Raw genomic sequence first — 14420 nt, 5'->3', positions numbered from 1 at the left:
GAAAGCATGAGCAGAGGAAGGGTGGAGAGAGAGGGAGACACAGAATCTGAAGCAGGCTCCAGGCTCCGAGCTGTCAGCACAGAGCCCGACACAGAGCTCGAACTCACGAACTGTGAGATGGTGACCTGAGCCGAAGTCAGACACTTAACCGACCGAGCCACCCAGGCGCCCAAGATGGCTTTTAAATACGCGTAAAACTCCAAAGGCAACTCCCCCAAAGAAATACAATATAATATGATGAGTTCTCATCTTTTCCACTTAGCTTGGTAAAGGTCAGAAAATTCGCGAAGGCCCAGCATTTGTGAAGAAACAGGGGACTGGCTCTGCAGCCCATTGTTGGGGGGATAAATAGGCACAAGTTCATGTTTGGAGGAACATTGGACAATCTTTCTAAGTTTGAAATAAACACGCTCAGGTATCAAAATTTTTATCGCAGCATTATTCATGGCAGACTGGAAACAATCCGGATGTTTCAACAGAAGAATGGGCCCAGGCATCATGGTCTGTTCCACAGCCACAAGAATAAATGAATTCCAACTGCACGCAACTACGTGCCAGACCCAAAAAAGAACACACTGTGGGATTTTCTCTGTACAAGCTTCAGTACAATATCCTATGGTGTGAGGAACCATGATGGGGGGGCACCCGGGTGGTTGTTTCTTGCCCCGGGTGCCAGTGACACAAGCGTGTGCTTTGTGAAAATTCAGAAAACCCTTCGCTTTTCACGTTTTCCTGCATCTGTACTGTACTTCCGTAACATTTACCCAAAGGAAAAAGGACAGAACAGAACGAAACGTGTAGGTGACCCAGCAATTCCAGTTGGAGGAAGCGATCTGGTTAAGTCCCCTTGCACGTGGGCAAACCATGCTTGGACATCAGGCCCTGGCAAACTTAACCTAAGCACCCTGGTGATTTAGCCAGGGGTGCTTAAATAAATTATGTCACTTGCCTGTAGGGTAATATTCTTTAACCCTTACGAGGCATGAGACTGGTCTCCGTGAGCTGATCGGTCACACCCTGGAAGACACGTCGCGAAACCAGCCGGCAAGATTCAGAAGGTGCACGGAGCACCACCCTCTGCGTAAACAGCACGTTTGCAGATACGTCGTGGCCAGAAGGCCCCTTCGCATAGGAGTGCTCTGTGTCCACATCTGGGCTGCCCACCCCTGTCTGAGGGTCTGTGGGGCCTGGTACCGACCGGGGCCTCAGAAATGTCCCCGAGTGAATGACTGTAAGCGTCTTTAGTTGAGAAACATGTCAACGCCCCTCGGGCTGCAGGCAGGACCAGCATCCGGGCTTTGGGAGCAACCACCACGGGGTGTGTGTGTGTGTGTGTGTGTGTGCGCGCGCGCGCGCACGCGCGCGCAGAAAGGCTTCGTGCAGAAGCGGTATCTGGGTAGAGGTGAGGGACGATGGCCTGGGCCGGTTATGCAGGGTCAGAGATTCTTGCCTAACGAGCGAGCGAGGCTCAGTCCAGTAGCTACTCGGATGCCAGTTGAGAGTGTGCATCCTAGCGTGGTACCAGCTCTGCTTCCAGAAGATCATCCTAGCAGCGCGATGAAGAGCAGACGGAAAGCCATGAGGCTGGCGGCAGCGAGACAGGCTGGGAGGAGGTGGCAAGAATTCAGGCGAGAAAGGGGGGTGGCCTGGGCTGGGGCAGGAGTGGGTGATGAAGACAAGCCAGCAATTTGAGAGATACTTGGGAAGAAGGGCAGGCACGAAGTAGCTGGGAGAAAGGAAGCAAGTGCAGGGGAGGGAAGGGGCCAAAGTGACTCTGGTGTCTGGGTGGAAGTAGCGGGGTATCTGGTGATGCCCTTCCCAGAGGTGAGCAATCCGGATGTGGGGAGAATGTGCGTTCAGTCTCCAGGACGCGGAATTAGAGGTGTCGGCAGGATGGCTGAGTCGCGGGGGTGGAGCAGGGGGGTGTTCGTCTTCAGTGGCTCATCCAGCCAATCGCTACCGGGTGCCAGTCACCGGGAGTTCGCAGTGAATCGGACAAGCTCCCTAACCTAGGGAGGGTTCCTTCCGGAACAGGCACGGGTCATGAACCGTGCCACGGAGGACCTGAGGAAGAAATGGAGAGAAGGCGGCCAGCTTACCCTGCCTCTACCCAACCAGGCCTGTGAGGAACAAGCAGTGGTCAGATCCCTTGGCCTCACCAGTATGAGGAGGAGGTCCTGCCCGCTCCTGTGGCCTGTCCCTCGGACCCAGGGCTTCTCTTGCTCAGAGCACAGCACCCACAGTGCAGGGATCCTCTACTTTCCCCTGCCCTTGGCTTTTAGGGCAGAGGACTCTTTGCTGTGGCCTCTGCACCTTAGCTGTACCCACCCACATCAGAGCTCAGCAAGTATGCGCAGCGCCAGTGGATGAAAGGCTGTCCCGCGCTGAGCTGCAGGCTGCAGGGGTACAAATACACACAGATTGGTCCCTGATCTTCAGGAACTTAGAGCTGCAGAAGTGGATAAACCATATCCAGAGTCATGGTCAACCCAAATACAGGGAAAAAGATGTCAATGGGTATCTCACTCAGGCCCGAGGACTTCCTAGAGCGGGTGACGCTTACACCGGGTCTGGGAAGAACTGGGTGGGTTTCTCCCGCTCCCACTTAAAAGAGTGGAAACTGCGGCCCAGAGCGGCCTGGGAAGGGGCGTCAAAGGCAGACTCAGGCCTAGAAGCTTGGGCTCTGGGTGCCTGCAGAAAGGAGCCATGGATGCAGGAGTGTCACCTGGAGCCAGCCTGCTTTCAGAACTCTTCCTGGTCAGGGATGCGCTCCTAGGAGCCGACGATAGATCAATCAAAATAAAAACAAGCAAGCAAAACCCAGTGGGTTCCCTCTACGAGTCGAATTCACTCCACGGGTCCTGCACTTGGGCAGGCTGCGGGCGGTACCCTTTAAACGGCGTGGCAACTCCCCAGCCAGCCCTGCCAGGGTACTTCCCCAGCACCATGGGCACCGCCCCTCAGTCCAGCCGCGGCCCGCCGCTGCTGCCGCCGGGACCTTTCCCCTACTTTCCAGGTCCTCAGGCCCCGCCCCTCGCTCGGACCAAAACACGTGCCGCATCCCGCCCCGCCAGATCACGCCTCGACCAGGCTCCGATCACGCGGCTCCCCGCGGCGCCCATTGGCCGGCGGCGAAAGGGCCTGGCGCGGACTGGCTGGTGGGCGCCCGGCCCCGCCCCGGTGGGGGCGCGGTGTATTTTGGTTTGCCTTTCGCGCCACGCCCCCACGGCCGCTCCCTCCGCGGCCGCCCCGCCCCTCCCGCACCGCGAGGGCCGCGCCGGGGCAGAGCGGCGCGGGCGGGCGGAGGCTCGCGCCGGCCGCAGGAGCTCAGGGTTCGCCGCCGCCGCCCGCGGCGCACGTGCGGCTGCTGCCGTGCGCTGAGCTCCCGCCCGCGGCTGCTTTGTTGCCTCCGGGCCGCCGGCACCATGCACACTCCGGGCTCCGTGGGCCCGGGCGACGCGCATGCGGTGAGTGAGCGCCCATCTGAGCGCGGGGCGAGGCGGGGACGTGCCGCCTGTGCGGGGCCGGGCGTGGAGGAGGGCGGGGACGCACGGGGCCTTGGCGGAGCCGTGCGGTTAGGGGCGAGAGCGGGCTCAGGAGCTGGGAGGGTCAGCAGCCGTGCAGGGACGCGCCGGGTGGCGCGGGGGCGTGTGCCCCGCGCCGCCCTACGCGTAGCTTTGTCTGGAGTATCCGCAGCGGCCCCCGCTTTGCCGGCTCCCAGCGCGGGGCTATTTCAGCCATGACGTCACCAGGCCGTGTGAGGAGGCGGCCGTTGGGCGGGGCGCGGCGGGCGGGAACGCGACACGCGGACGGCGGGGGTCCGGATGATGGAAAGGGAGAGGGGGGGCGGGGGTAAAAAGCTGGCGGGAAGGTGGCACGCGGGGGGTGGGGGCGGGCGGGATTGGGGTGGGGCAAAAGTCTGGCGGGAAGCCGGCGGGCGGTGGGCGACGTAGGGGGCGGGGCAAGCTGGCGGGAAGGCGGGGCAGGGGAGGGCAGAGTTGGAAGGAAGGTGGTACGTGAGGGGCGGGGTAAGGCCGGCCTGAAGACCACAGGTGGTGGGTGGGGGCCCACAGGGAGGGGCCAAAGCTGACGGGAGGGCGGTACGTTAGGGGGCGGAGCAAGCTCGTTGGAAGACCGCTTGCGGTAGGTGGGGGGGTAGAGGGCCGGGCAAAGCGGGCGGGGAAGGCGGGGCAGGGGCGGGGGTAAAGCTGGCCTGAAGACCAGATGCGGTGGGCGGGGCAAAGCTGGCGTGAAGACCACATTCGATGGGTGAGGGGAAGAAGGGCGGGGCAAAGCTGAAAAGAAGGCGGGGCGGGGGAGGTGAAGTAGGGTGCTTATTTCCTCAGCCTTGGCCACCTCGTGTCCGGGCTTGAAGGCGGCTAGGACCTTGGTCGTCGAGACTCGAGGACCCTGAGGGCTTGAGAGAGAGAGGTCTGAGTGCGCTGCATACCTGCCGTCCACAGCCTCCTGTCTGTGACCTCATGATTCCGGGGACCAGGCCGAGGTCAGAAGCCCGGCCAGCGGCGGTCACGCTCCTGGCCTGCTCTGGGCGGACCGGCGGGACAGAAGGATTTGATGCTGAGGCAAGCTGAGTGGAAACGTGTATCTTTGTAGATTTAAAGGGTCTTTGGGAAGGGATCAGTGGATTCCAGTTGCTTCTGTCCCCCCCTCCTGCTTAGACCGGTGTGACACGCAGGAAAGATGTCCCTCTCCTGGGTTGCAGTAGCTTTTTAAAATTCTCCTGTCTGCCGCCTAGCCTTGTGGCGTTAAGGAGTGACTGAGTGTTCTGAGCGTGGGGAACAGGGCATAAACCAGCATGGGCTCCACCTTCCTGGCACACGTGGAGTTCAGCCGCCGGGAAGTTCTGCAAGTGGTGATGCCCTGAGTTTTAGAAGGCTGTGCTCAGTGCTTCAGAGAGTTCCAGAAACGCATCCGATGGATGCTCTTCGGGTGGTGGTGCCAACTCTGAAGAGCCATGTTTCCCCTCGCCAGCCGAAGACTCAGAGTCCGAGTCCGTTTCTCCCCCGGGGCTTACACTGTGGCATTAAAGGCTTACTGGTCATTTACTGGAGGAAAACATTAACTTAACTTTTTTTAAAACAATCGGGGTTTTCCGTGGACACTTGGCTTGCCAGCCGAGTCCAGTCGTCCGCACTCTTCAGAACGTTGGCTTAAAAAAAAAAAAAAAGTTGGGGCGCCTGGGTGGCGCAGTCGGTTAAGCGTCCGACTTCAGCCAGGTCACGATCTCGCGGTCCGTGAGTTCGAGCCCCGCGTCCGGCTCTGGGCTGATGGCTCAGAGCCTGGAGCCTGTTTCTGATTCTGTGTGTCTCCCTCTCTTTCTGCCCCTCCCCCGTTCATTGCTCTGTCTCTCTCTGTCCCAAAAATAATAAACGTTGAAAAAAAAAATTAAAAAAAAAAAAAAAAAGTGAAATGATGTGATGTTCCGTTGGCGTATTTTTCTAGAATACGGGGTTTGTGTGTGGTCATGTGTGTGTGTTACGTGTGTAGTGCACGTGCTTGGGGTGCGTATCCACGCGCCCCTCGGGTCGCCCCTCAGCTTCCCCCGGACTGAGAAGCCATTGTGTTGTGTCGCCTTCAGGTGGACCTCATGGACATCTGTGAGTCGATCCTGGAGAGGAAGCGGCACGATAGCGAAAGGTCTACGTGCAGCGTCTTGGAGCAGAATGACATCGAAGCTGTTGAGGCTCTTGTCTGCATGAGCGCCTGGGGTCAAAGATCCCAGAAAGGTGACCTATTAAAGATAAGACCCCTCACGCCTGTCTCTGACTCTGGGGATGTCACTACCGCTGTGCATGTTGACGCAGCCGCACCTGAGCTACCAAAGGACTTCGATTCTTTATCGACTCTGGTAAGAAGCGGGGAGAAGAGCATTTTATGTAGTGGCTGGATTACGTTAAATAAATGTGTTGAAGACCTTGCGGGTAGAGTCATTGGCGTGCTGCTAGTCAAGTGCATAACCTCTGTGGACCCTCGGGGTGCAAACTTCTCTTCTCCCTTCAAAATGCGCTCTTTCCGTTGCTAGATCATAGCGTGCAGCCACAGGGTACAGCGTTCATAAGATGAAATCTGCAGATCGATGCGAGGAGGTAAAACATACTCGTTTCCCTGGGGAATTGCAGAGTGGGGGCTTAGTTCCCTGCCCCCCGCCCCGATGCCCCCATCCGGGATCAGGAAAGACGGGTGGCGGCCAGAGACAGCCCGTGCTTTGGCTCCGGCCTTCCTTAGCTGGGTTGGAATGCTGGCCTCTGCCTCCCAGAGCAACCCACTTCTCACGTGTGCCAGTTGAGTGCAGTCAAGCAAGGTTTCGTGTTTTGTTTTCTCACCTTGCTGGCGCTACAGAATCGCTGGGAGAGACCGCTTCTCGGCTTGGAGAAGTCGAGGACGGTCCGTTGGTAACAGAAGCGAAAATCAGAATCTCGTGGTGCTGGGCTGGAAGCTTGCACTGGAAGGAGAGTGTGGAAGGCAGACTTGGGAGGAGGGAGGAGAAGGGACTTGTGGACAGTGGGGAGAATTAGACAAACAGTGGGCCAGAACCCCCACGCACAGTGACTTGGCACCGGGCTCCGTAAGCGTGAGGTGTTGGGTGCTACGAGGGAGGCTCGGTTCAGGCAGCGCCGCTGGTGAGAGCCTGGCCTTTGGGGATCATTCCAACAGATTTTTACCTCGCATCCAGTAGGCCTCTGGATAAGTGTGTGTGAATGGCTAACGCCGAGGGGTTTTTTTGAAAAAATTGAGAATCAAAAATTCTTACGAAAAGCTCTTATTTTGAATATAAATTAGTTTCTCCTTTGTAGTCTAATACTTCAAATTGCTCGTTTCGGTGGCCGTGCAAGCCCAGGAGGGCACTGACGTTCTTTTTTTTTTTTTTTTAATTTTTTTTTTAATGTTTTTATTTACTTTAGAGACCAGAGCATGAGCAGGGGAGGGGCGAAAGAGAGGGAGACACGGAATCGAAGCAGGCTCCAGGCTCCGAGCTATCAGCACAGAGTCTGACGGGGGGGGGGGGGGGGGGGGGGGGGGGGGGGCTCGAACTCACGGACTGTGAGATCATGACCTGAGCTGAAGTCGGACGCTTAACTGACTGAGCCACCCACGTGCCCCAGGACACTGACATTCTTAAAACTAAGCAAATTGATTGGTTTGGGAGAGGTCCGATAAGGGGGAAGAAGCCTAGAAAGTAAGGTACCTCACGTTGCCTTGAAACGTGCTGCGTGCCGTTGTGAGCGGGCTTGGATGAATTTTTTCTAGATACTCTTTGAAGGCATTGGGGACAACGTGATCAAAGTAAGTCCCCTTTAAAATGTAACCAAAACAACCTTTTCACACAGTACTTTTTTTTTAAGTGCATGACTCCTCCTCAGAGCCCTGATCTTGTGGAGCCATCGACAGGGACACTTGTTGCTTCCCAAGTAACTGATTCCAAAGCGTGCATGGTCACGGCCGTCCCCCCAGCCTCTGCTGAGGCAGCCCAAGTGCTGAGCGGGAAGGCGGAGAGGGGCCTTCCTGGTTTGAAGCCAGAGCCACTGGAGCCAGACCCCGGCCCCTCCTGCAGGCCCGTGGTGACGAGTGTCATCCGCCACACCGGGGGGAGTCCTGCTCCTGGCCACATTCCTACTGCCCAGGTTCAAGAACGCCAACTTTCCGTCAACAGAGAAGGAGAAGCACGGTTTCTGGGACACATCGAAGTTTTGCTGGGCACACGACTCACGGACAATCTACTGAACACTGACTCGTTGTCCTGTCAGCCTTGCTCGCACGAGTCTGGTGGCCTGATCCCCACGGACAGAGGCCAGCAGGCAGTGTGGCCTGTCGCAGTTCAAACCTGCTCACCAAAGAATTATGAAAGTGACTTGCCGAAGAAAGCCACCCCTGTGATCTCTGTCCCTGTCCCCAGTTCCCCTGTTTTGCCAAATGATCCCTGTGACTGGACAGAGTGGCACGTTACCGGCTTTTCTGAAGCCTCCTCCCCAGGTGTCTGTGGGGACCGTGAAACCCATCCTACCCACGCTGCTCCGGTGCCCAGCCTGTGTTCGTGGGGCCGCCTGTGCCTCAGGGAGCCGTGATGCTCGTTCTGCCCCAGGGGCCCCTGCCCCCGCCTGCCGCCGCCTCAGCCGGCGGGATGGCCGTGGGCAGTACGAGGTTCCTGCCCCTGGCCCCCGCTCCAGTGTTCATCGCCTCGGTCAGAACTGTGCCCTCAGGTAGACTTTTCCCGAAGGAGAAATTATGTTTGCAACGTCCCAGGCTGCCGGAAAACCTACTTCAAAAGTTCCCACCTCAAGGCCCATCTCCGCACTCACACAGGTGAGTACTGACAGGTGTGAGGACGCCGGGTCCTGTGTTCAGGAGACACGCCTGAGCCTGCCTCCGGTGGGAGGGACACGTGAAAACCACCGGGAGGAGAGGAAATCTGGCCTGTTTCCTTTGGTCCTGAAAAACCCTCGTGGTCTTGTAGGGATTGGGGTTCACATTAGCATAACCATCATTGGTTTTTCTGGAACATGCCGTCCGCTCATCCCCGCACATAGAACGTGTGGTTCTGGGATCGTGGTTCTTTGATAGGTTTCTCAGGTGGTGCTCGTACTGTCCCTTTCTCTTCACATTGCCGGAAACTCCTCAGTCTTTGTTTCAGCATTTTAGAAAACACGAATTTCACATTCCGTAAACACCAGCGTAACTTACTTTGGTTCCCTCTGGGGAAAGGTCTCTCTAAAGTATGGAAAAGTTTGAATTCAAAAATATGTGAACTTTAAGGGCATGGAGTTTTCTCATTTGGGGGAATATATAGTTTTTTATTCGGAAGAACTCCGAAACTCTGATGACTTGGTGACATCTTTATTATCTCATCGGCTCGGTCCAGTAGAATTTTTGGCAACGAGGGAAGTGTTCTCTGCCCAGTTAAGGTAGCCACTAGCCACACGTGCTTGAAATGCGGACAGTGGGACCAAGGAAGTAAAGTTTTCGTTAAGTTTATACTTACATAGCTACATGGGGCTGGTGGCCTTCGTGTTTGACTGAGGTCTGAGAGCTGCCTGGTAGAGTTTCAGCTTTAGTAGATTAGGTTAGAATATCTCTAATGTTCTGTGGCACTCCTGTTCCTTGAGTTGGTGTTCTGTTTTGCTTGTGAGGCTCTGTGGTTAAATAGTCTGCTTGTTAAGCTCCCCTTTCGGAGGGTCGCACTCTTACATAACTGTCAGTGCAATAACCGGTCACGCAGGGTCTGTAGTATAAACCCTGATCTTGGAACTCCCTTCCACCGAAATGTCTGCTGATGGCTTGTAGGACGATAGCGAGTTGTGGAACACAGTGTAGGAAAGGCTGAACTGGAAGGAGTGATCATTGTATTGTTTTCCACAATGCATTTCAGGTAGGCGGGTTTTGGTTAGCACATCAGAGCTTGAGTATCGGCAGCTCCGACCCGCAGAATGAAGCAGGGTTTAGAATTGAGGCATGAGAGTCCTGGCTGTATTGGAGTGAATGGGTGCCTCTAAGGGGCTCTGCTTTCAGGGAAGGAATTGTTCTTTCAAGAATCTTCCCCTACCCTAGGCTATACCAATGAAAGATTTGTTTTTATTTAAAAAACACCTGGGTGTATTTTGGGGCGCCTGGGTGGCTCAGTTGCTGGAGCATTGATTTCAAGCTCAGGTTATGATATGGGGTTTATGGGTTCAAGCCCCACATCGGGCTCACGCTGCTGACAATGCAGAGCCTGTTTGGGATTCTCTCTCTGTCCCTCTCTCTCTGCCTCTTCCCCCCTTCTCTCCCTCTCACTCTCTCTCTCTCTCTCTCTCAAAATAAATAAACTTTGAAAAAATTTCTTGCGAAATGTGACATTAGTTTGACATCTCTGGGCCTTGACATATATATTCTGTATTTTGGGTGTGGCAAAAAGAAATGCATTTTGGAAGAATTCTTGACGTTTGAATAACTCAGTACCAGAATAAGAGGATACTACTTTCTTAGATTTTGATGAACATAATTTAAAAGTGACATGAATTAACCCGTCCAGTAAAGCCGCTGAGCATTTACGTCTTCTTTAATGTGTGTTTTCCTGCCTCTTAGGAGAGAAGCCTTTTAACTGTAGCTGGGATGGCTGTGATAAAAAATTTGCCCGTTCTGATGAACTTTCTCGCCACCGCAGAACTCACACCGGGGAGAAGAAGTTTGTGTGCCCCGTGTGTGATCGGCGTTTCATGCGCAGTGACCACCTGACGAAGCACGCCCGGCGCCACATGACCGCCAGGAAGACCCCTGGCTGGCAGGCAGAGGTTGGCAAGCTGAACGGAATCGCCTCGGCCGAGAAATGCGGGAGCCCGCTAGTGGGCCTGCCAGCCTCTGCCTGAGAGGTCAGCCCGGGAATTGCCAGTGCGAATTTTAAAAAGCATTTTTCAGGAATGGAACTGTCCCCCCCCCCCAAGAAAAAAAATTTTTTTTCTTGGGGGGGCTAGGAGAAAGTGGTGGGGAGCTGGTTCTGATGAAAGTATGTTAACTTTCCTTTTTCGGTTGGGACCCTGTTCGATAACGTTTCGTAGTTTCAGAAGTTTTGTTTTGTTTTGTTTTTTGAGGAAATGGAAGAAAATTTGATCATCGGAATCACCAGCATTCAAATAGACGTTTTGGCAATAAAGTTTACGAAATCTGGATTTTTACAGCCTTTCTATTCGTGTTTTATAGAAATGAGACAGGGTACTAATTTTATACTGTTTTTTATTAAAATATTTATATTGTTGGTGTTCAGATCACCACTTTCTAGATAGGTGATTTTACAGTCTTCTTTTCAGCGTTCAACGATGTTTTTCACAATAACTCTACTTTTAGTCAATTTGGCACATTATTCGGCCACAAAAAGAAAAAATTACAAGTCTATAATCAGGCCCTTTAGATTTAAGAATTGTACAAATCAGAACTGGTTGAATGGGGGCTTCTTAAATGGGTGGGGAAGGGATTTGCATTTAAGTTTTTCATAGCATTTTCGAGGGAAATTCCAGGCAACCATTCCTTTAAGGCTGTGGCCCAAGGAATCAAAATTTGGTTAAGTAGAACGAGTCATTTATCTATGTCCGTAGTGTGACTTGTGAAGGATGTGCCCCAGAGAATAATTTAAAATACCTGATAGGTACCCGGTGAGCGGTGAGCTGCTGTCGGATCTGAGCGTCTGTGTCTTTGGGGGCCCTCGCTTTACCGAGAGCAAACTGCTTAGTTGCCTGTTTGTACCTCAAACACCAAAAAAAGGTAACGTAAGCACTCAAACCCAGCCGCTTCGTCAGTCGTCAGTCCACTTCTTTTGCTGTGGCCTTACACGTAGTGTTTTGTGGGTAGAGTGACTCCTTAGAGAAGAAGAAAATGTCCTTACCGGTTGGAGGAACTTTCCACCAAAGTACAGTTGATCTGAGCTAAAGTGTACATGCAAACAGCCAGCTCCAATATTCCGATTCCTTTATTTAAGAACTCTAGGAAATGCGAGTTACGCTCTATGGCACTGGTGCTACCCAGCTTCTCCTTCGTTCATTTGATTTGAAGGAAATTGATCAGACAAAATTACTTGGAACGGGGTATTTTGCAATCCGCCTAGAAGATGAGACCCGCGGCAGCACTTTGAATCCGTGTGATCTCAAGCCCTAATTACACAGACACTGTGGCCCTGGTGTCCGGGGAGCCACGGAGATTGCTCTTGCTGGACGGCGTTGGGAATCCAGACGACACGGTGCGTGCAAGGAACGTGTGAACGTGGCACCGCTTTGTGAGCCCGGGAACGGGTTTTATTGTGCCGCATGTACTTAGATCTTGCCTTTGCGTCTTTGTTATATTGGCGTTTACTTTTATCAAAATGATGGTAAGGTGAAATATTAAATAAATACAATTAGGTTTATGTTCAGGTCCTTTTAGTATGATAACCATCACCTGGACCCTGTAAATTGCCCTTTAGTATCAACCGCTAATTGATGTACACGTCTGAGTGCTGGCTGTTACGTGCAGATGGCCCTCACATTTTTGTACACTTCGTTGTTGAGTATTCCTACAGGTCATGGGACGTAAGACAGGTGCAAGAGAACCATAATTAAATATTGTAGCTCGTGTTTCCTCACCCCCCCTTTTCTCTTTCTACTTACATCTTAAATCAGCATAAATATTTCTGACTCTGTGTCGTAAATGGCATTCAATTTGCATATTTTTCTTAATTATGCAAAGTAATGGAAGTCCTATTGTTGATAACACAGGGTGTTTGAGAATCGGGTTGCTGGTTACATTAAATTTCATTCTCTGAGCAGTGTTTGTAAAGAATAGATGTGTTAAAATGGGTTTGATTTCTACTTCCATTTCCTGATTAGATTTAGAAATACCTTCCGTAAACTTTTCCCCTCTGTTTTGTTGACTGAAAGACTATAAATTAGGAGAATTTCCATCTGAAAAAGACTATCCTGAGAACCAGAACCTTGTGTTGTCCCAGCACGGAGTCCCTCTGCTGGGAGCAGGGCTCGTGCGGCAGCCCCCCCTCCTCACTCGCCCCCCCCCCCCCCGCCCCGTGCACTTTATTGCCTGAGCAGTTTGCTTGATCTTTTTTGACTTTGAGCCTTTTGTAGTTTCAATAATAAAATTTTAAATGTTTCAGAATTACGTTTTATGTAACAGACTTTGACATTATTTAAATGAACATGTGTGATGTAACTTTTTTCTTTGAATCCTATAAAACTTTTTTTGATTTGCAAAACTGAACTTGTGTCCTGTGTCATTTAGCTGCCCCGGGACACACCCGGTATCTTTTCAGAAAAGAATCCACAAAATTCATTGTATATTGGCCCAACCCGACCCTTCTGTTGTCCGGGGTTCTGTTCTGCTCCCGGGGCACCCTTCAGATTCCTCGGAGGATTCTCTACAAAGGAAATGAGGGAAGGGGTTGCCTCTGTGTGACCGCGGTCACGCTGGTCCGGTTCTGGCAGGGTGAGACCGTGAGAGCCACGTAACCTGTGACAAGGTGGAACGGGAGGGAGCCTCTTCCCCACTCCAGCCCGGACTTGACAAGTGTTTCGCGGAGCCACGCTCTTTACTCCTGCTCTTGGGGTACGTTCTGTCTTGAACCCGCTCCGGCTGGGGCTCGCGTCCACACCTCACTGAGGGAGCAGAGACCTCCCGAGTTCAGGCCTCAGTCTTCATACGTTTCTGCCGGCGGCGCCCCGCAGGCCACACTCCTGTCTCCCTCGTGCTGCCCTGTCTGCTCTTCTCTGGTACCCCTCCTCTCCCTGCCCCCTTTCTGCCGCCCCCCCCCCCCGCCCCGCCAACCATGTGATCTTTTCCAGTCTCGTGACTCCGAAATAACATCTCTACCATAGAGACTCCCATGTGTGCCTCGGTCCTGTGCACCTCTCATCTGAGCATCAGAGTCCCATATCCAGCTGTGTCCACTTAGCATCTCAACTTGGAATGACCGAGCTCTTCGTCTCTCCACACCTACTTGCCTCACAGTTGGCCCTACCGTCTTTAGAACGGTGAGTCCTCCTTCTAGCGTCCCGGTGGAAAACCCTGGAGTCACCTGGACTCCTTTCGCACTTCACACGCCATCTGTCACAGGCCTGTTGACTCCCTGCCTCCCAAAGCCAGCCGACCTGGGAAGTGATTCAGTAGGCCACACTGCTCCTGGTCGTGTGTGTGTGTGCGCGTGTGTGTGTGCGCGCGTGTGTGTGCGGTGTGTGCATGCAGGTGGGGGTTGGGGGGGGATCAAAGATTTATAATGGGCCTTGCATCCAGCAATTCAGCAATCCGCCTAGGAAAGTCTCTCCGACTCCGAACGTGTTTGTTGCCAGGGGCCAGCCTGTGCCTTTGTACCTGTTGTCCTCTCTGTGGCCACCAACCGCTAACTGCTTTCTGGCTCTAACATCCACTCTCCCTCATAGTTCAACCTGCCTTCGTTCAGGGACTTCTACAATGAGGAACTTGAGACATTTTCCTAATATCTGTGACCCCCTCTTGAGAGAAAGCCCAGGCACCAGGATCCCCACCCTAGCGGGTGAGACACCGTCCCCCCTGAGTGAGGGAGGTTCGTTCCCAAAGGCCCCTCACCACTCAGAAGTTTAGTGGGTTCCAGGACTGTCCTGAGCTGGCCCTGCAGGCAGCCTGCCACTCCCCAGCACGTCTCGCTGAGCTCAGGGGACAGACTGGCCAACAAGCAGAGCCGAGAAGACGCCACGAGCCAAGTGCTGGACAGGGCCGCACGGGTCCAGTGGAGATGACAGTGCTACAAAGTAGTGACAGTATTCACACTTCCTCCTCAGCAATCAGTGCCCAGTTCTGATGGCAGCCTCTGGGGGGCCTTCCCCCCCCCCTTTTCTGGACTCTCGTAAGACTAGAGTTTCTGTCCAGGAGCCTGGGTGGCTCAGTCGGTGAAGCGTCCAACTTCGGCTCAGGTC

The 14420-nt window shown here is 53.7% G+C and overlaps 1 protein-coding gene across 1 annotated transcript; it reads left to right on the top strand.

Moving 5' to 3' along the window:
- The first annotated feature begins 3376 nt into the window (after positions 1-3376).
- KLF11 (Kruppel like factor 11) lies at positions 3377-12727 on the top strand. Its single transcript, XM_030311660.1, is given in 8 exon segments — positions 3377-3467; positions 4464-4583; positions 5600-5869; positions 7365-7924; positions 7926-8021; positions 8023-8200; positions 8202-8322; positions 10081-12727. Coding segments are annotated over 8 exon segments (1668 nt in total). The 5' UTR covers positions 3377-3425; the 3' UTR covers positions 10362-12727.
- The last annotated feature ends 1693 nt before the right edge of the window (positions 12728-14420 follow it).

Source organism: Lynx canadensis, chromosome A3, assembly GCF_007474595.2.
Source record: "Lynx canadensis isolate LIC74 chromosome A3, mLynCan4.pri.v2, whole genome shotgun sequence".
Taxonomy (NCBI): Eukaryota; Metazoa; Chordata; class Mammalia; order Carnivora; family Felidae; genus Lynx; species Lynx canadensis.
This window is presented reverse-complemented; position numbering and strand designations above follow the sequence as displayed.